The sequence below is a fragment of the Pempheris klunzingeri genome, chromosome 15, assembly GCF_042242105.1.
Source record: "Pempheris klunzingeri isolate RE-2024b chromosome 15, fPemKlu1.hap1, whole genome shotgun sequence".
Taxonomy (NCBI): Eukaryota; Metazoa; Chordata; class Actinopteri; order Acropomatiformes; family Pempheridae; genus Pempheris; species Pempheris klunzingeri.
In genome coordinates, this window is record NC_092026.1 from 17652893 (window position 1) to 17677882 (window position 24990).

The window sequence follows — 24990 nt, forward strand, 5'->3', positions numbered from 1 at the left end:
TAAAAAAGTGATCTTAAGGACAAACCGCTTCCTGCAGTGTCACTGAACGTTGGAGCAGGGCATGAATCAAGATCTATAATATATATATATATATATATATATATATATATATATATATATATACGTAATGCTACTTTAGTTTTTACTGCTGTTGAGACAACAAATGTTTTTGCACAACCAAAAGACGTCACTATCCTGGTTTGGTCATATTTGTTTACATGAAACACAGAGAAACTCCGTTATTCACATCCTTATTTACGTGATGTTAAAGAGTATCCTGTGTGCAGGCATCTCGTTTCCTCAACATCTCAGCCTCTTCTTTTCCTTACTGACTGTGTCACCTCAAACTGAGAGAAAACGTGGTTTGGTTTCTCGCCGTCCAGATGTGGCCTCTCCATCTGATCAGCGGAAATGAGGAAAAGATCAACAGCACATTTCCTGATCTGCATGGCCAAATCAGGCTTTCACTTTCAGCACGTTGATCACCATTACATCATTTACCATTACTATAATATCCATGTTTTATAAAAACCTGAGTAAATTGTTTAAAGCAACGTAAATCTTGTGTGCACATAAGCGCACTCATGAGGTCTTGTTAACACAGTATTTGAAAAAAGTCATTCATGATATTGACAATGGGCGATGAAAAGGAAAAATCTTTATTGTTTAGTAAAATAACTCAAATTTACTGGAGCTCAGTGTGCAGTAATCTTCTTTTCAGCTGTTCGTCTAGACGTGTGTAGCGCCATATTACTAGTCCCCTCTCCCTCTTACAAGTCAAGGGCTTGAAAACCAAAAATATTCGGGGCTACGCTCAAAATATCCAAGGCTGAGCCCACTGTCACCGACCACATCTGGTCTTTAGCCGGAGGAGCAGCACAGAAATACTAGAAATACTTCTTTTTTTATGTCTGTCTATGCGGTAGACGCAAGATAATATGACCTATATTAAATGTTGGTGTTGGCCTACATTAAATATATCAGGTCATATTTATACAGTCAAATGCCAACGTGCTATATTTTCTGAAAAGCCACATAAATCATTCAGGAATATGTCCGATCCAGAGATTAACCTTCAACAGAATGAAAATAATCAGGTGAATGAATTTTTAATCACAGATGAGATCAGATAGACACTCATGCTGAGGAATTCTTGCCAGTAATAAATGATGCATATCACAGGAGATTTCTGGGTTACAGAAAGGAAGCGTGTATGTTTCATATTAGTTTCATCTAAAGTCGCTCAGCCAGAGAAATAATCTCATATTTCTACATGAGATATAATCTGATTAGTCAACTGTGGAGGTCAAATCAGGTGTGTCTCATATCCAGATTTAATCCAGGTGTGATTTAGTTTGAAAACCTTTGTGATGCAGCCGAGTATGTATTCAGTGTCCTGCCAGTATCTATTTAATAAGGGAAAGTAACCTGAACCGGAAGGCAACAAATACAAAACATGGGATTAAACTGCGATGTGAGTGTGTCCTCAAATGGCAGAGGTACGAATATGTATGAAACTTCACACATGTATACATTCTGACATCAGCTTTCAGTCTGCAGACTCTTCTTCTGTTCTGCGTTTTCTGTTTGGAGATCGAGTTCAGCTCCATAAAGTTTTACAGGATCTTTCGCCTGCTGCTAGAGGAAGTGTAGTGACCTTTCTGGCTGCTGGCGGCCTCCTCTTCCATCAGCCTCTTCAGACAGTCCGCCTGGTCTCTCTCCACCTCCAGCAGGAAGTTACAGGTTGGATGTCGTCCGTAAACCTGCAGACGAAGACAAAAAACAATCAGATTTGTATGGTAAACCTGCACACAGCCAGGTTTCATGCTAAAACCAAAAAAAAGAAAACTTACTTGCAATGTGGATCTATCATTTCTATCAGAATATAAAGACACGCAGCCTTTAAAATGAATTTTGTTTATAATACTCCATACTCCACATACTAAAGTCATCTCCTTTTTCCTGCAAAAATACCTGCTAGAATCTGGAATTCTTTCACGATTATCATATTCAAACTATTATTTGTACTGAAACAAGGATGGCTTCAGTATCGCACGACGTTATTCACCCCAACTTTAAACACTTTTATTAAAGTAAAATTACCTTTCCCGTTTAAATGGCAGCTTACACTTGAGTCTCAGCTGATAAGCTGTAAGATTTTTGCTGAAGCTGGGTCTTAATCAGATATGATCCCTTAATCAGAGTGCAAAAGTTTCAACTGAACATGAAACAACAAACTCCCTCAAACCACTACAACAAAAATCAAAATGGCTCCAATCAACAGCTTCTTTCCCTTCAGATAAGCTTAATATCTGATTTTAAACTCCGTTATTATCGGAAAAATATTATTTCATTTATCTTTTTTATATATGTTAATTCATTACTTTGTTTGTCCACATTTTGTCTGTATTGTCCTTAAAAGTAACAGAGGGAACTATTTCAACTCGAGTTCAACTCAAGGTTATGATGATGAATACACGTTCAAGATAAGCAGCTTAAGCCAACCAGCCACGCTTGTGTGTGTGTGCGCGTGTGCGTGCGCGCTTCAAACCAGGAGAAGCAGATGAACTAATAGTGTGTGAGCCACATAAATCCTGCAGAGAAATCTCTAAGACCCTGCCAAACAACTCTGCACAACATCCACCACATTTTTGAATATTAACATCAGAATATCAGCGAATACTGGATGTGTGCGCTTCTGTGTGCAAAGGGTGGCCATTATCATCATATAACAAGTTCAGCAGTATGTGTGTATCCATTTGTGTGTATCTGTAATGGAAAACTAAATCCATGATCTGATTTTGGCAGTCTGGTTACATCAGTGTCGCTGATGGTTGTAAACACAAGCGTAATTATTTCCCACAGCTTATAAAATCTAAAATCTGAATTAACTAATTTGATAGCAACTTCTGCATTCCTGGCAAAAATCCAGATTTGAAAACAATCCATATATAGCAGCGTGCAGACAGAGCGAGGGGCTGTACCATGTTACGTTTAAAGTTAAGTTCATAGCTCTGTCCATCATGCCTATTCAGCTTTGAAACATTTACATTTACATTTATTTATTTTCTACCAACAATAAGTGATGGTTTCTTAACCCATAACAGCAATCATTCCCTCATTTTAGCAAACTAGTTGTATTAATCTAACCAGAGCTTAATCCAGAAAATGGTATTCAAGTCTTTTTTCGTTATTCAAATATGAAGATTTAGCTGTAACTAACCCAACAGGAGCTTGTTCTCAGTGTAAGAAATGTGGTTCTGCTGATTTTTCTTACTATATGTTAATTCACTGTGCTATTTTGTCAGTAATTAGATTAACAGCATCTGAAGTTGTACCCAGTGGACAGATTCCTCTCCTGCCTATCACTCACCCAAATCCTACCACACAGACTGAGTCTTTATCCCCTGGCATGAGGCGACGCCGGCTCTCATCAAGACAGCACACAAATTCAACTGTGCACACAGACGTGTACAGCCATGAGCCAGACATGGCAGATGAACAGCATTTTGGTGCATCTAACACCAAATCCATTTATCCTCAGTGCAAGTAACAGATTAGAGCGAGAATGTGGTCAGATTTCACCTGCCAAACTAAATTAGCCGAGCTCAACGCTGAAGTCAAAGGGAGCGTAGAGACGAAGGCTTTCGAAAACACGTAGCAAAATTTTGTGAAATTCAACAGAAGGCAGATGATTTAAACCCAACACTTGTATTTACTGCAACAGCGTGGAGGGAGATCAGGTTACAGACACTCATGCACATAGAAACCACCTGTGAACCTCACCAGTCAATAAGAATTGATTTGGTGACTTGCTGGTTAGAATCATCAAGATGTTTAGATGGAAGCGTGTCTATGTTCCCACATTTCTAAGTAATGTAACTATATAATAGAGAAATGTATGTCTGTGTGTGTGTGTCTGCCTGTATGAAGCCTCTTTTCTCCTCACTGGGTTAACCCTAACCCCTAACCCTAACACACACAGACACACATTTCTCTATTATATAGTTACATTACTTAGAAATGTGGGAACATAGAGCTGTGGGAACGAAGGGATGACCCCGTTTAGATCTTGATGATTGATGATGTTCAGGCTAGAAATTGGAATAAATGTATATGAAAATAACGTTTTTAGTCATCTACGTTACATAAAACTGTTGTTTAAAAGCATTTATATGACAACCGTGAAAAACATGAAGCAGGTTTTTCCACTGCATTTGTCATGAAGACGGGCAGGAGATGGACTCAAATGCAGGAAGAAAAACTCTTGATTCAGGATGTGCAGGTAAAGAAGAACTTAACAGACAAAACTGAACAAAGGATCCAACAAGACTACTAACTGAACTCACACAGACACTGACCAGGCAAAAGAAAAGAATTGTCTCAGAACACAGGAAACCAAAAACACAAAACATGAACTTGAAATATAAAATAAATGAAATGCTGTGTAGGCATGTCAATGTCAATAGTGTAGAAATTATGGAGATATGTTTTGCTGTAATCCCGATTGCAAATTCATCTCCTAATGACGTAAGCATTAGACATCACATCACATCACATCCTCATTCACCCATTCACACATCATTCATTCAAGGGGAATATAAGTTGGAGGAGACTATTCTTTCACACACAAAGGGGCGATACTTTAATGGGCAGTCCCTAAAGGAATAGAGCAGATACGCTTACACGCGCTTCAAGTCTATTTTTGTGGCATTTAGTCTACTTTTTATGTATTTTGAACTTGATGATGTCTCCATTGATTGATCATGGCTCCCAGTCTGAGTGTGTAAGCTTGTATGTTTCGCTAACTTAGCGGCAGATTCCTCACACTTGCTAGGTGGGAGATCAAATCAATGAATCAACAGGCTCCATACAAACACTGTTGCTTGCTGACATGAAAGCTGTTGGTCAGCCTGGTGAAGGCAGGTCAGCCGGCCGGCCGCTGTCTCCCGGGAGCTGCTGCTGACAGACGGAGGAAGCTGTTCACAGAAGATGGAGTCAGTGTGGATCGGACGAACACGCCATTCGCATCTCACTCACGTCTTGCTCACATCTCGCTTCCTAAGTGAACGATCACTAGAAAGAACAGCTATGACATGATTGGACTGTCGGCTGGGCTACAAGAGAAGACAGATGACATTTACAATCTCAGAAATTGAGGTTGAACTGATGTGGCTGCAGACATCCAAGAGGTGGTTATCTTAAAACCTAAACTATTTTAATGACTACAGAAGATACCACTAGCACCGTGTGAGGAAATGTGTGTTTCAGGGGCATTTAATGCTCTTATCAGATATTACAGTAGACAGGAAATGAGGGGAGATAACAAGTGAGATGACATTTAATAAAGGTCCGGGCTAGACATAAACTTGGGACATTGTGATTACGTGTTTGGCCTCTTAACGCATCAGTCAAAATCAAATAGCATCTGAGACATGCTCCTTTCCAACATCAAAGTTTTCAAATCAGACAAGCAAATCCGAATGGCCAGATATGAGCAGGTGAGAAAGTAGTCACGGTTCGAACATCCCTCCCTTTTTACATTCTTCACCCAACTATTTGTCCACTTTTGGTGTGTTTAAACGAGCGCAGGAGCATGAATGCCTTCGAGGAGAGACTGTCCAAAACTGTGCACTATTATCCCGCATATGTGCTTAATCGCATCAGTACTGCAAAGGCACGCTAAAGCGCACAGAGCGAGCTTGCCAGCCTTTTTGCCCCAAGCATCACACAAGTTTTTAAAGACAAATTCCTTTGTTGCAAATATTATGTAATAACCAGCAACCGAAAGTAATTTCTCAGAGAAAAAAAAATAATGTGACAACGTCTGGCTGTTCAACATCTGTCTACCAAAGAAATGTCTAATGGACCGCTGAGGTATGTTTAGTCCGCTCATCGTGGTCATACTGAGTTACTGAGCGCCAAGTACATGACTTTGTTTGGGGTGAGAGGCAGAGAAGAACAACGAGTAAATGTTCAGCTCTCTTCAATCACCTTTATTGTCCTTTTGGTCCAAATGTCTTCATCAGAGCACACCGGTAAAGATGGTTCCTGAGCCTTTTTGCTACGACTACCTTGTTTTCATCTGTGGATGACAGAGTGAAGTATGACATGAGCCGACACTGAGGTGCTCATCATCGCTGTGGTGTTTCTGCTCTACAAAAGCCACCTGTCCATCAATCAGTGATGTCCGGACCCAAGATTAGTGTAGCCAATTCAGTATCCAACCAGATGTGAAATATGGTTACGGCCTCCCCTTCTGTTCCTGAGTTATGGCGTTGAGTAACCGCCAGGAATGTGTTTTTGAAGAACGCTATAATGTCACAGTGAAGCTGATCTTTTGGATACAAAATGTCATCACTTCATAACTTCTATCCTACTAGAGATTTATGTGAAATGTTGTCATAATTAAAGTATAAATTCTTGAGTTATGGGCAAAATCCTGTTTTGTGAGGTCACAGTGACCTTGACCTTTGACCATCAAAATCGAATTAGTTCATCATTGAGTCCAAGCGGACGTTTATGCTAGATTTGATCAAATTTGTCATTCTTGAGGTATCGCTTTGACAAGACTGGGACAGACAGACAGACAGACAGACAGACAGACAGACAGACAGACAGACAGACAGACCATCATTAGCCATCACGCTGGTGAGGAGGCTTAAAAACAAAAGCAGAAGGCTGATTGAGTGAAAAAATGGCCACAGAGATGCTGTCAATGCAAGCTGTCTGTTCTTTAGCAAGAATCTCAGGTGAGATCAGTTTTAACATCTGCCATCAGTAGTATCCTAGGTAATGTGCCTCAAGCACTAGAGTGTTTACTTTAGTGTTTGTTTAGGCTCTCGTTGGCTATTGTGGTCCAGCTCAGACAATAGTGACGTAATCATCCAGATTTTAAATCCTAAACCTAAATCAAACGTGTTTGATTGTGTGGGTGACCCTGACGAGTCTGCGAACAGATCTGGAGGTTTAAGATTGGATCTGTAAACCCCTCACATCACCAGATGATCTGGGACAAGTATCAGTACTGAGCGAGGTCCCAAACCACATTTGTCCTCCGATTGAACGCCTGTAGTGTGAGCCTGGCTTTAGACTTCTTCTGGTTTTCTGAGCCATGGCGGATCTTTCTGCTCGCGCTATCCACTCTGATCTTCGTCTGTTGTCTTCCACAGAAACAAGACACCACGAAATGCATTGCTTCCTTTTCACAGAGCATTTTTCCTGACTTGGATTCCAGCTCATGGAAAAAAAAAAAACCTTAACAACAAACTGGATATACACCAGGCTGAATCACTGGTGTATTACAGCAGCCAGCAAAACCGACATTTATTCACATATGAACGTGAAGGAAAATGTATTTTACAGCTGGATGGACACAGTTTGGGTCCCCTTTGCTCTTTGTTTCTCTCTCACACACACACAAGTTAATCAATCTGTGTCAGCTGCTGCTTTTAGGGGCTTCTACCAACTCTGCTTCTTTTTTAATTTCACTCCTCTCGTCTTTTTTCCTCCCTTTCTTTCCCTTTGGTGTTGAAGTCGATGACATTTTACAGTCCTCAGTCACACACCTATCTGCGAGCTGTGTGTGTGTGTGTGCAGGCAACATGTGCACAGCCCTCATACAGGAGTGACAGATGTGTCACAGTCCAGGACGGCTGCCCGAGCCATTTTTTTTAGTATTTCATGCCTGAGAAGTTCTGTGTGAACTATTTAACACACAGCTTATGCTGACTGATTGCTTCTGATCTTCATCACACAAAAAACCCCAGATTGCACTCAATTACTTGCTCAGCAGACCAGAGTATAAAGCAATGAGACGTAAGGGCAACGGACATTGAGAGTGCGGTGCTGGTGTGAAGGCTCATATAGAAAACATGTTGCCATTATTTCAGAGATGAGTTTTCTTATGCAGACAAATAGACAGATTTTCCAGACACTGTATTTATTTAAAAAAAAAAACATACTGGGATTCCAATTGTGTCATCTCAGCGTCTCTTTTTCCAGGTTATCAGCCAGTCCGCCAGGTGAGAACTGTGTGCCCTCCTCTTCCTATCACCCCCTACATATTCAGCCCAGCGCATCTCATTATCGCCACCCAGTGTCCAGAATAATACAAAAGTAAAAACGATGTAAGATGCCAACAACAAACAGAAATGGCTCCAACAGCACCAAACGTCCTTGTCTATTCAATAGTTGGAGAAACATTTCACAACAAACAAAAAATATGAACCCCATGGTGGTGCTAGACTAAAAGCAGTCAGTAAGATTTATCCTCTGAGGACCGTGAATGTCTGTACAACATTTCACAGCACCCCTGTCCTCAAATATCTGTTGAAATGTTTCAGTCTGAACAAAGTGATTCCATGGAGCCACCTCCAGAGTGGTAGACCCTCCAACATTGATCCTGACTAACGGGACGCTGGTTAATGTGTTAAGCTAGAAGATGTGAGTGTGAGCATGCACTCACAGTGACTTATTCCGCTCACAGAGACAAAGTGTATCATCAGTATTTGAGTTTCTCTACAGTCTGTGGTATTGTCTTAGCTACTGATAAAAAGTTTGTTGTTTTTTCTAATAATCCCTGATTTCCTATTTAAGAGCCTACCATCTTAAATATATAATAGCTCACGGTTGTTAGCTCCTAATTGACTGATTGCTCTGTATAAATAAATATCAGATTAAATAAAGATTGTCTCTTCAGTTCATAGCTGAGCTTTAGAAATGCTAATGAATCCAGTCTTATCAGCCCCTCTCCTCATCTGTTCTGCTGTGGCTTCGTTCAGCAGTGATGCGCACCAGTGGCTTCTGGCCGCCATCAAGTGAGCTCTGGGGGACGATAGCGTTGCCTTGAATTTACCGAATTAGATATTGCAGTGGAGGTTGACCGAGGAAACAAGCAGGTCTGGCCGATACGACCATGGAGGCTCGGCAGGCCTATCGAGCACATGAAGACTAAATGCAGTCCGGACAGAGACAAATAAAGTATAAAAAAGTCAAAGCAGCAGCAGCGGACACTCACCAGATACCAGTGATGTTTGAAAAGTTGGAAACCCCAACTTCCTACTTGTAAAACTAGAGTGCATTTAACCAAATGCGTGTCACATACATCGCCAAATTTCCTGTTAGTATACACCTTTATGTGGATTTCTTGTACACAAACTACAAAAACAATATCGAATGAAGTTAATGACGGCTCTATTCCAGCATTGAAATGCAACAATTACTAAATTATTAAACTTAAGTTTCACTCCATATTATTATTACTCATCCGCAATCACTCCGCCTATAAAGTGCTGCTATTTGTAGAAAATGTTTAGACATTCCTACAGCATATTCACACCGACATCCGCTCTGCATGCATGTTATAATAAATACTAATCATTATTCATAATCTACATACAAAACTATTCTAACTGCTTCACAAAGGTTAGCACAGGCCAATTTGCACTCAAAGTTGTTTAATGTGTGAAAGACATTGTTAAATATTACATATATACAATTAATATGTATGCAATTGAATTAGATATTGGAAAGCCAATGGTAAAAACCAGATGCTGATATTTCCTGAACCTCATATAGAAATGACGAGGATTGTTTGAGATGTTGGGGGCAGAGATGATGCGACACCTGGATAATGTTGGATGCAGGAATATCCTGAATATAGTCAACGCTCTAACAAATGTAAACGCACCCGTGTTAGCTGAAAGGCAGCGACAGTCCCTTTGCCCGGTGTTGGTAAGCATCCACGGGTAATATAAATGACACAAGATATACAATGGTTAAAACATACTCATAGAATGAGAAAAAAAGCATATGCAATACACTAAATACCAAAAAAGGGGTAATACGCATGTAAAAGCATTAATTTACAGATGATGTTATTGTGATGACACAGAACAGAGAGGTGTAGGACACAGTTTTGCCATTGTCTCACATCATTTGACTTTTATTCTGCACAAAATAGAACGCTGGTGTGCCTCCCACTTCAGTTAGTAGGACAAATACTTTATATAAAAACATGATTGCAGCAAAAATAGTACGATAGCTGCAAGTGAAGAAGAGAGGATTGCTGGCAGAAGAAGTTAATTTAGTTAATTGAGTTTACCACTCAGTGAATTCAGTGTCCCTGTTTATTTCTAATGTGACAGCTACACATTCAGAGCTCCTAAACTTTAAACTTAATACAGCAGATTTAAGCATTATAATTAAGACGTGTGTTCAGGTCCGACAGCCATAATGAAGGATACGTAAAATTCCCTTTAGTTTTCGGTCAAACAAACTTCATAATATATATTTAAAGTCACACATTCTGGATTTCGAAGATACACATATTAATATTTTTGGCTAGCTAACTCTGAGCCCAAAAGTTAAGAAACACATATTTGAAAATGTAAATTTAAAGTAAATTTGACACGTTTTCCTACCAGCGTGTGAGAAGATGGTTAGAAATCAGCTTTTAGACAATCATGTACACTGATGATACTAACACTGAAACTAAAACAGAATTATTTAAACATGGAAAAAAAAAATCAATCTCAGATTAAGAGAAATGTCGTAGGTCACTTCAGAATAATTGGAGAGTGGAGAGACTGCTGTCCAAGTGAAAGCTCCTAGTAATTGTTTTAGTCTTCTTTTGCAGAGTGTGTGAATTGTTAAGAAAGGAAATTACAAAGTTGCCCTGGAAGTGTGAAAAAAAAGGAAAAGCTCAAGCAGGGGAGGGAACATTTGTCCTGGTAGCAAAGTGGATGAGCAGGAGGGGAGAACACGGGGTCTGGTTAATCACTGTGCAAAACAGCCACGCTGCTGTGCTCTTTAGCGGAGAAACGTGTTTAAAAGACAAACGTTAATGTGGGCCAAATCAAAAGGTCAGCCTGAACTAAAAAACTTTGAACTCCACTGATTCACAGTGATTGGATTTTATAAGGGTACATTTGAAAAGGTCAGATTATTTTCTTCTCTTTCGTTTCCTCTTAAATGCATTCACTTTTTCTGCCACGTTTGCTGAAGCTTAATAAAAAAACACTGCAACTGAAAATGCTAAAATCAGAGCTGTGACAGAGACTGGCGGCAAAGAGTGGAGTGAATTCAAGAGGCAGAATCACATTTTGCATGCACAAGGCGTCATCACACAAACTACTATTTATCTATTTGGACTGTAGACTGTATATACAGATGTGCATTCATTCAGGCTAACACATTCTTCCTGTCAGGTCTCGTCAAGTTTGTTAAAGTTAGTTCACGTGTTTTGTGGCGTTCAACTTCTCCCTCTCTTTTCAGGCCCTTTTACTTCGCTCCTGTGATTGTCTGCCTGATTGTTTCCACCTGCTCCTGTCCTATGCCGAGCTTTCGAGCGTCTTTAGTCAGTGGTGGTATCTTGTTGAGCGTGTTAAGACTCTAGTGAGGTAGTACTTGTAGAAAGTATCTTTGGTTGTGCCTCTTTGTTGGTGCCTTGTACAACAATAAACTGCACCTTTTTGCCGTGTGTTTGCCTCGCGTCGAGCACTTCTTGGGTGAGCTTCTGGTCGTAACACATCATGGTGCAGCCAGGTTTCAGTAAAACATAATAAATCAATATGTTGTTCTGATATATCGTTTTCTAAAGCACCATTAACTCTCCCATCTTGTTGAGCTTTGACAGTGGTGGTATTAATTTTGATTAAATCCTTATGTATGGCACCTTTTCTTTGTCTTTAGACTTGATAGATTTGTTATCTAACTGGTAATGTTTTTAAACAGTGGGGTTTTGGGTGGATAACTGTTCCCATGGAGGAGCAGAGAAGCGTGTAGGACTGCAGCTCTGCCTGAGTTTTGGGACTAATAAACTCAGCCAGATTTCTAGATAAGATAACATGGAGCTGCTCAGATAAGAGAGCAGCTCCTACCAAAGTGGGACGGATGCCTAATCAGACAGGTGAGAATTAGCTGTCAATCATGATATCACACCCCCTTTTTTTTTTTATAACAACCAAATAAGGAACTAAAAACCTGATGAGGAAAATGAACACTTGAACATACAACAGCATGATAAAAACTACAGAGAACAAACCGTTTGTGGGGAAAAAAAATTGCATCCAGATGTTCTTCACTTTTCAGGAGCAGTCATCTTTATTCACTGTCTACAGTTTGGTTTGTTTCAAATATAAATGGTGGAGGCGGTGGCCGCTTAGAGGTCATAATTAGCCTTGGGCTTCTTCTTTTCATATTAGTTTGGGTGAAAATTCAATTCTAAAAATCATTACAAAAATATCTACAAATATATGTGGTGTGTCATCATCTTTGAAACTGACATTTTTGGGCAACTTGTGATTGAATGCCTCAATGTCATGACAAATTATTCTTAAAGCCCTTTTCTGATTTGCCACCACTATCGCAAAAACGTGGAGCGCTTCAGGCACACAAATGTCTGGGTCAAGGTTATGGGAAAGTTGTAGTCAGTGTTGAAGCAAGACAACACTGACCGCTGAGAGAAAGTGTGGAGATAAACAGTGGTTTCACAAGCTCTGTTGGACCACAAAGACTCCTAAAAGACAGTCAAAAGCTCATTTGTGCTGTGGTGTTCTGTTTTATTGTACATATTTTAGTTAAATGAGGGGTTTTTTTTGAGCAATGAGGAGTTTATTTAATGTAAATGCAGGAAACATGACAATGTTTGAATGTGTGTAAATGTAAAATCAAGACAAGATGTAAGATATAAAATCAGTCAGTTGTGCCTCCCTTATAATTATCCATCTACTTCATCCAAATGTTTGTACTCAAAGATACAAAACAAGCTATTTTTAGGTTTTCTGGTTTTCTGTGACTATCTGTGGACAGATGACTGATATTGTTTGTGTCAGTATTGACTGGCCCGGAGCTGCCGGGCTGCAGAAAGACTCAGACCCTCTCCTTGAGAGGAAGATTTCACGTTTGACCTCCACTTTGTATCTCAGCCTGATCTCTGAAACATTCTGCTTTAGTAGGTGGGACACAGTCACTGATGACGACGTCGGGGAGGATGGGGATGAGTGGAAGGCTGGGGACAGCAAAAACCATGAGTCAGTTTTAAGCCTGCGGCGCAACGCGGGCAGGTCACTGGAGAGGAAACATTTAACATTGAATCTATCAGCCGTCACGTTTTACCTCCAACTAACTACATTTATATTTCAACCGTTTTGGTCATGATTTCAGTCAGCTCTTCAGCCTCTTAGTTATCCTCTTCATTACATTGTTCATATTATTTTTTATATATTATCATAATGCAGTGTGTAGGATTTAAGCTCTGTTGGCAGAAATGGAACATAATATTCATAACTATGTTTTCAGTAGTGTGTAATCACCTGACACTGAGAAACACTGTGGTGTCGTTGGCTGAGAATGAGCCCTCTCTATCTACATAAACAGCAGGTCCTCTTTCATGGAGTTCGTCATGTTTCTACAGTAGCCCAGAGTGGACAAACAGGGCCTTTCCCATTTTCATTTACATCAAAGGCGGAAGACGACGAAGAAGAAAGAAGAGGAGTACCATTTTGTGTTGTGACTAATGGAGAATCAAACTTATTGTTAAGTACAAATCTTCCACACTGCACCTTAAAATGTTGTTTCGGTGAATTTCTATACCACACAAATGACTCTGAACTACGCCTGTGTTGGAAAAGTAAATCGTTTTTAATGGGAGACTGAGCACCACCATGCTTTCATGTGTGTTATATGTCAATATTTGCATGGTTGAAGTGGCAGGTTGGAGGAAGCAGATCTTGACATATTGTAGGCCGATGAGATGACTAACCCATTTTTCACTGTGGATAAGATCCTCAGTAAACTGCCTCCGGTGTAAATGCGGTTATCAGACATCAACAAACAGGCAATTGTATTCACGGAACAGATCCCCCCAAAGCAAAGACTTTGTATGAAAGCATGCTCACAGTCCCTATCTGAACAGAAGTGTTTGTGGGCTGCAAAGCCTATTAGGAGACCGAGCTTATCCAGCATATCAGATGATGATGGAAAACGTGGCTTCCTTTTGTCATAATAATCATCCTGCAGGGGAGACTTGGAGCGCCATGAAGCTCTACTTCTTCCAAAAAGGAGGGCACTCTGAGAGCGCAGACCTCCGCCAAGGCCAGGAGTCCAGATCTGCTCTTAAACTGCTTGTTCAATCCCTTCCAAATCATAATGGCTTCTTTCTTGGCCCATGCTACACGCTTCCACCAAGTTTCATTAAAATTTCCCTACTACGTGGACTTTTTCGCACCTTAAACTAAATCACCAGATTAACACCACCAATTTTCGTGACGTCGTTGAAACAGGGAACTTATGTCTCCACCACAACAAAAGGAACCTGTTTGTCTTTGTTTCTGTGGTGCCAGCATGCAATTTTAATACATTCCGTGTCACCACCATGTAATTCAGTTCAATCAGGTATTTCTGTGAGATAAGTCCGAACAGACAGACGGTGCTGAGTACATCACCTCCTAGGCTGAAGTAACAAGCTCATATCCTGCTCACTTAAAGGTCCCATATTATGCAAAATGCACTTTTTAAATGGCTTTTCAACATAGATGCGTGTCCTCAGTGTGCCTACACACCATCAAACTATGACGAAAGATCGTCCTCTCTCTTTTCCCCCTGCTCCATCTTTCAGTAAATGTTTGTGAAAACACACCGTTTGGATTTGGCTCCCCTTATGATGTCATAAGGGGATCTGTTGATCATGTGACCTCCTCCAGCCCTTCAACAGGTCGACTCTCTGTCAACTGAAAACCTCCTGAATCCACCTTGGTTTTTTTTCCTCACTAACACCAGGTCCCAGTAACATGAAGATGTCTAGACGAGAGCAAAGCATCAGATTGTTTCGGCTCTTCGCGTCTATATGAGACAAATAACTTGCTTTTTGAACATTAGACCATGAAAACCTGTTCTAGTGGGACTTCAAAACACAGATATGAACTCTAAAATAAGGAGAATAAGTGATGCTCTGCACTTGTATAGCGCCTTTCTAGTCTACATTCACATTCACCCATCATTCAAACAGGAGGAATGTAAGTTGGAGGAGACTATTCTTTCACACAAGGACACTTCGACATGCAGACTGGAGGAGCCGGGGATCAAACTGTGGATCTTCCAATCGATGGACGACCCACAGCTGCCCGAAAAAAAAAAAAAAAATCACGTTTAAAGTCTGACATTGTCACTTTAATGTACTGTGGAAAGAAAAGTCTCATCTCAACTATCTCGAAAAAACATCTCTTCTGACTGAGCAATTTAGACTGAGCCAGTTCAAGGTTCAGCGCCTTGCTCGAGGGCACTCTGCAGGGACGGTAACAGCGGAAGGGTGCGGGGCTGCTGCGCATTCATTTCTCCAGCTGGTCCTGTGGGTAACAAGCCTGCTATTCTGACCTTCAGGCCACAGCTGCCCCAAATCCAAGTCATATAAATAAAATGAGAGTCCGTAAGGCTTCAGGGTCTCACAGTCACTCAGTGAATTCAGTGTAACGTCCTCATCCTACGTCAGAGCAGACCTGCGGTTTCTTTTTTGTTTTAAAGTGTGTTAAAGCTAAATTCTGATATTCTTGATCTGATTAGAACTTTGATCAATATACAGAGTGGGGTATTTTACAGTGTAAACGTAAACTCCTCTCTGATGGACAAACTATGTAATGAAAACTGTGCTTGAATATAACCAAGTACTTTTTTGTACTGTGCCTCAGCACATATTTGCTTACTTGTACTTTACTTAAGTATTTCCATTGTACGCAACTTTTAACTTCTACTTTGCTGCATCTCAGAAGCAAATATTGTACTTCTTTCTGGACTTCCTCTCTATTACGTTTATCTCAAAGCTTTAGTTACTTTTCAGATTTAAGTTTTTCAAAACCTTCCTTCTGACAAACTAAAGGATAAATAATAATAATAATAATAATTATAGCTTTGTTTGTATAGCACCTTTAAAAACAAAGTTTACAAAGTGCTTTGACAGATGAAGCAAAACAGGATACAAGAATATCAGACAGCTGCCCAGAGAGGCCAAACAAAAGCTTTAAAGATTACAGTGAATTTAGAACGGGAAGAAAACAGGAAAAGACAGAAGCAGGAGAGAGAAGGAGAGGGAGAGAGATAGAAGAGTATTAAGTGCAGATACAAATACCTACACGCAAAAATGAAAAACATTTAATTCAATAAAATGAATAAATAGATGAGTGATTGTAAGAGGCACTGAGTGAAAAGACATAAAAGGACATGATAAAATGTTCCTTTAGGGGCTGAGAAAATTATCCTCCCTCTTAAGCGAAAAAAAAGAAAACTATTTAAAACCCTCTCAGATCAGCTTGAAATTGCATCAATGCAAAGCATTTTTGTTTTTTTTTTAGACTTTTTACAGATGTGTCGTTTTCACAGGACAGCAACACTACAAACGTATGATGAGCTAATAGACCATGATGCATTGCTGTAGATTGAATGACCCAACCGTATACAAAGTAGTTAAAATTAGCTCAACCTTACACATCTACGGCGGTAAAATGCAGCATGACACATTAATGCAGCAGCAATATTACCCCAAGAATATCAGATGAACTGTAAAAGTAAAACACAGGGACCACTTTACTGCATTAAGAGTACTTTTACTTTATGTACTTGAAGTATTAAAAAGCATAACACCAAAAACAGGATTTGAGACAATAAGCAGTGTCAATCCCATCATCTTAGACTATTTAGCTGCTGCCTTTTTCCAATTATGATTCACAATGACAATACAAAGAGCCCATCAGTGGAATAAACTGAATTTTAACCAGACTATAACAACCAAACGCTAACACCGAAAAGAACGGGCCATATTTTTGGTGCCTCTATTGTACTCTGGCTCTGGCTGCACATAATGGAAGCAGGAGTTTCATCTCATTGTGTAAATGTTCACGCTCACGGCACAAAGGCAACTGTCGGTAAGCTGTTGCCCATGAGGAATCACGGCGCTGTGCTTAATCGTAACGGGTCATGCCTCGCTGCTTTCTGTGTCCTAAATACAAAGACAACAAACAGCTTTCATAAATGAGCCACTCTCAGTGTCTCAATTAAAATATACGTAACATGTAGTAATATTCAAGGTTTCACTACACACACTTCACACTTACTCTGTTATAAAAATGGTGGTCATCTCTCTCAGTACACAGCACAGTAAACGAGACTCTGTATTATTTCACTATATCAATAAGTGTTATATCCATAACTTTTGACTGATTTATTCAGACTGACACTTTGGTTACTAAACTTTAAGATGAAACTGAAACTGAACTGAAAAAAAAACAATTGTACCAGACTTATTTAGTTGTTTGGTTAATTAGTTTGCGAGGAAAAATACCCTTTGTGCAACAAAACAATAGAAAGTAACGCGAGACATCCAAGAAGGATAATCTTACTCCTCCGTCTGGCCAAATCTTAAGAAGCACACATCAATAACTTAAGCGATGAATAAATAAAATGATCCACTAATCCGTTATGACCAGTCAGTGGTACATTTGACAATAATCAGTTATACATACATACACAGAAAAAGAGACTAGCCGGTGAATGAAGTGGAACATCTGGCAGCTTAAGAGCCAGATATTGTTCTCAGGCGTCGGTGGAGACTAATGTTGCCAAGCTGGTTAGAGAATTGTTTGCTGACACGGCAGCAATAACAGCTTTATAATGAGATAATTGGTCAGGGCTCTGTGTGTGTGTCTATGTGTGTGTGTGTGTGTGTGTGTGTGTGTGTGTGTGTGTGTGTGTTGTTGACACACACACAAAGAGCGAAAACAGAAGCAAACAAATACCATGACTCTGTCCTTAAACGTGCTGAGCAGCACATCTAAAGATTCCTAACTGACACATCGGATCTCGCTTGTTTAGCTCATTTAACATACAGAGATGCGTCTTAGTGAACATCGCCAACACCAACTGGACCCTGCCGGAGCTTCCTGCTCCTACTCCCCACCCTCCCGCACCCACACCCCTCTGCTCATCGCCCAGTCAGCACCGGCCAGCTTTTTCCCGCCAGTTCACCATCGTCACCCAATGCTACCCCCGCCGGGCTGTCTGTCAACCAATCAGCCGCCGGCCTGCTCAGTCTGCCGCTCACCTGTTGCTGGTCCACTCATTATCCCACAGTACCTGTACAGTCAGTTTTACCTTTGTTGTTTGTGCTGCTGCCTGCTTCGCGTCCCCCCAGTCTGTCTGCATTGCCTCTTTGATTTTTGATCTGTGCCTGTTGTTTTTATACCTCTGGTTCTCTGCATTTTTAGTTTTTGACTTGTGGAACAGACTGTACATTACCCTGATTAATCCTTCAGTAAAATCTCTGTGTTGCCTTACTCCTTACTCCATTACCATCTTAAGATTAAAGCAAGAAGACATTTGTTCTTACAAATCACTGTTGAAAAACAGCAGCCCTGTGGTTAAAGGATAACACCGGTATTTTGAAATCTGAGCCCTACTTTTACATATTTTGGGTTTGAAATGACTGATTAAGAACAAAGTTTTCCAACTGGTCCAGTAGATCAACTCGACCACCAGCTGTGAATGTGCTGCAATGGCTGAGATGTAACCTCACCCCAACAGTGCATCCACTAAAATTGCTTGTTTTTTCTAGCTAGTGTTGTTCTGAAAGTGTCTGACAGTGGTATAGAAAAGATCCCTGCAGAGATGGAGCCATAAGATCCTTTTAGTTTAACTGGATACAACCATCGTATCCCTGGGTTCAAGGCCACCAGACTCCATTGACAAAAACAGTAATTTTACCTCACAGAACACAGAAGTTACTATTCTAGTTACTGTGACTTTCGTGTTTTAACATTTAAAACACCACAGTCAAACAATAACACAAGCAAACTAACCGATCAAGGCCGCAGGAGGCCAACACTGACTGACCACCCAACACAATAAATAGTTTCACCACCTTAAAGGTTGTAGAAAACCTGATTACAGGAGCTCTACTCCTCTTTGTTCCCCTGTTTTGTGATCCTGCCTCAGCAGACTGACCCATTTCCATGAAAACGCTGACAAGAACCGCTATTATTACCTGGCACCGTTAGCTAACGTGCAGCACAAAGGCTTGTCTCGTACCTCGTTTGTCCGTGGTCACCACAAAATCAATGCATGTAAATGTAATGTAAATATATCCATCCATGTATCCTGTGGATTTAACAGCCTCACCTGCTTTGATGATTCCAGCTTTGTTAATGCAGCTTTACATTGCTGTTTCATAAATCAATCACTCTCCACCCTCGTCTACAAAGTGTCATATGCTGAAGCAAGAAAAGGTTTGGGATCTAAAAGCCTATGAAGCTGGGGATGTTTCCCTTTATTTGTTTAAATACTATATTTCAGTTAGTCGTAATGGGGATAAAACTTGTATCTTATGTCTATTTGGAGAAATGGAGGCTTAAAGCAATATTTCAGTCTTGCTTTGGAGTCTTTTCCCTTTTTGTTCTTTCCTAACAGAGTGGGTGTGTGAAGGTTTGATCACTGCTAAGGTGGAATTTTATATACTTTTGTACTCAATGCCTCGTTGCCTGTGGTTCATGAGCAGCTAATTGGATGAGTTACTGCCTGACTACACAGCGAACACACCAATAGTGTGGGAGTGGCGTGGGTTTTGTGGATGCCGAAGCTTCCCGTTTATCCCTCTGGAGGTGGAAATACCTGCTCTCTTCCCCCCCCCCGCTGTCCTCAATCAGCCCTGCCAGCTCTCTACGTAGGCGCACTTTATGATTTAGTCCCACAAGAGATGAAAACAACAGATCCTGTGGTTCGGAGAAAAGACTGAATTCACCCTGATGATGTGAAAATCTAGATAAAGTTAAGGGATTTGGCAGCTGACGATAAAAATCTGGACTCATGAACTCATTCATTGGGCAGTATTGATAAGGTCATGAATCTATGCTCTTCTGGTTTAACTCACATTTAGACTTATTTAGCTCCTACTTTGGAATAGGTACTCTTCCCAGCACAACAGGAACATTGAGGGATCCAACAGACAAAACAAAACACGAACAAGCAGCTCCTAACAAAAAAAAAAAGGAAGAACACAAGGAGAAATGGGGCAACAGTGAAGTCGAGGCTTTACTGAGATAACTGTAGATTATTGTTGTATGCGACTCAGAAGAGACGATGCTCTACCAACCGTCGGCCAGCTTAGGTGAGAGTTCTTAAGATTGCTTTCTTAACAGGATCAGTAAGTGGATTTAATAGTAGTTAAACTTTCGAAGCTTAAGTAACATAAGTACGATCATGCAGTCCTGTGGTTGGTCTGTTTTGCTTTCACATCACAGACAAACCGCACCAGAGCCTGGCTGATTGGATCGGTGTATTTAGGCTAGTATGAGAGCCGTCAACAGATCACTGTGACTACTGGACAAACGAGAGGATTTTGTGTTATTAGATATAGTGATTTTAGCATGAATTCAAAACATAAACGACAATTAAAACCTGCTGATCATCAGCTGTCAAGGAAGTGATCTACAGTGAACAATAATGCAGGCAGTGCAGGCATGTTAGCTATTATTTTAGCAGTGAAACTATTCTGGTGACAAACTGGCCCAACGAAATATTTCACCGTGTTCTCTTTACATCACCCCTTTTAGCCCTTGTATGGTGTTCGGGTTTGTGGGACCCAATTTCATCCATTTTCATGTTCTTTATTAAAAGAAAAATTATACAATTAATCATTTTTTCAAACTCAGACTCATCAATATGAAGGCCAATGAGTCTGAGTTTGAAAAAACAATTAATCGTATAATTTTTCTCAATATTTTAGTAAATATGTGAGCTTTCGCTCATGAAATGTTACTGCTTTGGTCCTACTGCCAAGTAAAACCTTTCTATGTTTTTCTGACAAATGACCTCTTGCTGCTGTGCGAGTAACGACTGCGTGTGACCTCTTCTCTGTGGGAAGCGAAGGCAGCAGCAGCAGAGTGATGGAGTCATAGCAGCCCACTGCAGACTCTGGATCAGGATGACCTACAGACAGACAGGTGGTTATTATCATCTGCCTCCTGCTGCTCTGATATGCAGGTTTTGACCGCTCCATCACGGGTCAACCTCGGCACCAGAATGGGATATTTTCAACACTGGTTGGAGAGGTGTCCATTCTGACCTTTCCCTCTCATTACGCACAGCTGTGTGCCATTTAATCCTGCCACTCAGAAACTACACTAAATCTCACATGCTTGTTGTTACAAGGATTTAGACTAGAAAACATCTGTTACAACTGATTGAAGCCTGGCCAATCAGTAGACCATGACATGAGAACAGCAGGCTGCAGAAATCAAATCCATTATTTCATAAACACAATGAAAGCTTATTTTCTAAATCCAATTCTCAGTTCGACTGGTTTGATTTTTTTTTTTCCTGTTTCATTCCAACAGTTTTGAAATCAGCGTCAACATAATAAATCTGACCTGAAATTAAACCATTCCTCTTCACCCATTATCTATACAAGCTTATCCTTGCATAGGGGGCTGGAGTCGACCCCAGCTGACACTCACATTCACACCTACGGACAATTTAGAGTCACTAATTAACTTAACCTGCACGTCTTTGGACTGTGGGAGGAAGCTGGAGTACGTGGAAACCTAAGAGAGCATGGGGAGAACATGCAAACACAGAAAGGCTGGAAACCGTGCACAACAAAATGACAAATGTAGCACCGGCTTTGGCTCAGAGCAAACTCGTAGATCTAATATGAGTGAGATTCAGCAGCTCATTTCTCACCTCAGATTTGCTCAGAAACAGATTTTAGTGGACTTTAGGGGTGAAATATGTGACGGTTTCGTCAGCAGTTTCCTCAAACGGTAAGCGCTTTGCATTGTGGGACACAGTAGGGTAGGCAGACTGATCCGATGCAGGTTTTTACCGAATCAGGGCGACATCTTTGGCAAACTGCAGATTTTGCTATTGTTTGTATACGATCCACTACATTTTGGCCAAATCAGTGCTCTGTAGTTTCAAATGCAGCCTTTGACTTACAAAGATCAGAGGGTTTATGGTCAGTGGCAGGAGGCAAAGCTTCTCTGTCGACATGTAGATCAGAGCAGGACAGTGAATGTTGTTAACAGGAGGAGCTCTTCTACTTTCTCTTTTATCAGTTCATTTACATTCTGGGTTAGTTAACATATGAGGTTTTTCTTCTTTCTGCTCCTTTTTGGTCAAGGAACATTTGTAAATTGTTGGTGTTTCTTTTTGTGTGAAACTATGAGTTAGAAGTGATGAATAAGTGAGGGAATGCAATGTGCAAATGAACCTAAATCTAAAAGAGAATTATACATGCAGCTTGTCTCTGTTCCCTAGTTTCTTATTTGGCATTAAGAGATTACCCCTAAAATAAAAACCTGTGAGGTTCTTTTGGTTTCTTGATTCATGTTCGGTCTCTGTCTTCAGTCGCTAAATTGCTTCATCGTTGTTTCAGCTCTGAAATTCGCCAGACGTTACTTGTCAGTCAAGCAGTGAAAATCCAAGACATGAAGCGGGCTTTAGATGTCTTTTTTAGACGGAGTTTCTGTGGATAATTTCGGTGTATTAGAGCCCATTTATTCAAACTGGGAGTGCACGACAGAAGTTTCTTTTCTGCTCCTGCACTCACACAAGCCGTTCAGAGCTCTGATTAGGTTTTACAAATATTTAAGTTTAATGATTTGAAAGTTCATAATTCAAAGTCAACAGTCTGTTTTAATAATCTTGGGAAAGTGCTGTCACAGTACTGCTGCGGCAGCAAGGCTCCCTCTGCAACTCTTTAACAACACTGTGCGTTCATGTCATTGCCATTAGTTTTCATGATTTCAGCTTTGGATCAAAAGTGTATTTCATATATATCTTTATATATATTTCTGCCCGTTTGGCGTTAAATACTACAAAACCCACGAGCTCTACTACCATGTCGGCTACTACAAAACCCATGAGCTTTGGAGCCTGACAGATAAATGAATCAGAGCGGTAGAAAATACAAAATGGTTTGTTGATGCTGTTGGGAACAAAATGCTTCAGCACAGTTCCCCAATTAATCAGTATTCTTTCATCCATCCTTTGAGGCACACATTATGGAGCACTCTTTGATCAGAGTTTCTTCCTGATCATCAACCTGATCATTCCTGTAATTTGTGTTGAATATTCAACTTTATGTCCATCCTAGCCGTCAGGTGTTCCTGCTGCCAATCACCTAATGTTGTCACATTCGGCCTCTCTGGTTCTCTCACACATTCACTTCCTCACGTACCTTCATTGCCGCTTTTCCTCCAGATGCCCTCAGACTTTTCAACCTGTCCCCGTCACCTGACTCCCACATTCACCTAGTTACCCGTTTTCCACTGTACCTCATCAGCCCTGCAGTATATAACCAGGCCATTACTTTTTACTTAAAGGAACCTCGGATGCCAAGAATAATGCCACCCATTAAAGGTTTTAAAGGCTAACTGAGGTACTTTTAAACCTAAGCCCCATTTTTACATAACTAAACACAATAAAAGTGCTTATTTTTGCCACTGACCAGCCTAGATTGTTAGTAAGATTGTTATTCCCTGCAGATAGATAGACGTGTAAGTTTTGCTCAAGCAGGAGAAGCTGTTTTATCGCTACTTTCAAAGCCACCAGACTCTATTGACAAAAACAATCATTTTAGCATGCAGAGCTTGAGAGTTGCTGGTTTCTCGCTGCCTCGACTGGTTAGTTAGTTTGTTTTATTGTGTAACTTTGGTGTTTTTAAACAGTTAGTTTGGCTCAGAACGAATGTGTTACACACCAAAGTCACAATAACTAGACCAGCAACTCCTGCGTTCTGCGTGTTAAAATGACTGTTTGTGTTAATGGAGTCCGGTGGCTTTGAACCGAACTAACAGCTGTTACTGTAAATAATAGGGCCCAGGTTTAAAAATACTGAGTTATTGTTTAATACATCTAAGGTTAATGTAGAGTTTCATTTTGGAGGGTATTACTGCTAATTCAGCACCCAGTTGTTCTAAGAAACAGCAGATTTCTGTCTTTGTGTATTTAATTATCCGAATTGTAGTTTGTAAATGCTTTGTACTTTGTCCAGTATTGTGTATGATGAGTATGTGAATGATTTAGATTTCTAGTTGTGTATAATTTTACTTTCAATTTAATTGCTTTTACCATGCTTTAAATATTAAGTATGCATTGCAGAACAATGTGGCACTGAAATGGGTTTTTATTCACTTTGGCTTAAACTTTGATGATAATTTAGGGTCAGTGAGTCACAACAGTGATTCTGTGCTTCAAAAAGCACATAAATGATGAGAAAGAATCGGGACTCATTTTCTCCTCTTTCATTTTCTCCTCTTTTTAACATGTGAGGTACTGCTATCATCTAAAAAATCGCTGACAACAGCTGATTCCAGGCATCCGGTACCCTTTGCTCTGCCAAATAATATATAACAAAATCCACACAGATGAGTCAGAGTGTAAAAGTTTCCGACATGATCTCTCTGCTTCGACTGTGTGCTCATTTCTTGTAACGTGTGTTTGTGTGCGTTTATAATCCACAGTGCTGAGTGGGATCTGTCCATCCTGCAGCCCCTGTTCAGACACATGAGCTTAATATACCACTGTGGCCGGGAGCCTGCTCACACCTGAGTCCCTGCTGTCCTCCGGCGCACTGGGGCTGCAGAAAACATGCACATCTGCAACGTACACAGCGGCAAATTAAGGAATACCGCCAGTAGAGAGGCAAACACTGTCTCCACCTCTTCATCTCCTCATCCTCAGAGTGGAGCTCTTTGAGTTTTGCTCTGTTATCACAATTCATACATCATGTTTGTGTTTATTTGTCCAACTGTCTCAAGTAATAATATTTCCTTATTGATCAGCATCAGATCCTCACAGTTGAGAATCTGGAACCAGAGGGTATTTTTTTTGCATCTTTTTGTCATCATCTTCACAAAGTGAAGGCCAGCCAGTTTTAGTAGAATATCATTCATCAAAAGACCTGCGTTCGTACAGAGTTGTGGATAAAGAGGAGTGTCCCTGGTA

At 40.4% G+C, this 24990-nt stretch overlaps 1 protein-coding gene across 1 annotated transcript in view; it reads right to left on the bottom strand.

Moving 5' to 3' along the window:
• Positions 1-24990, bottom strand: part of LOC139214509 (vasoactive intestinal polypeptide receptor 2-like) — a 55199-nt gene that overhangs the window by 27326 nt on the left and 2883 nt on the right. Inside the window, exon 2 of the mRNA XM_070845380.1 lies at positions 1658-1763. Within this exon, the coding sequence (XP_070701481.1) occupies positions 1658-1763 (106 nt within the window). The remainder of the gene's footprint in view (positions 1-1657; positions 1764-24990) is intronic.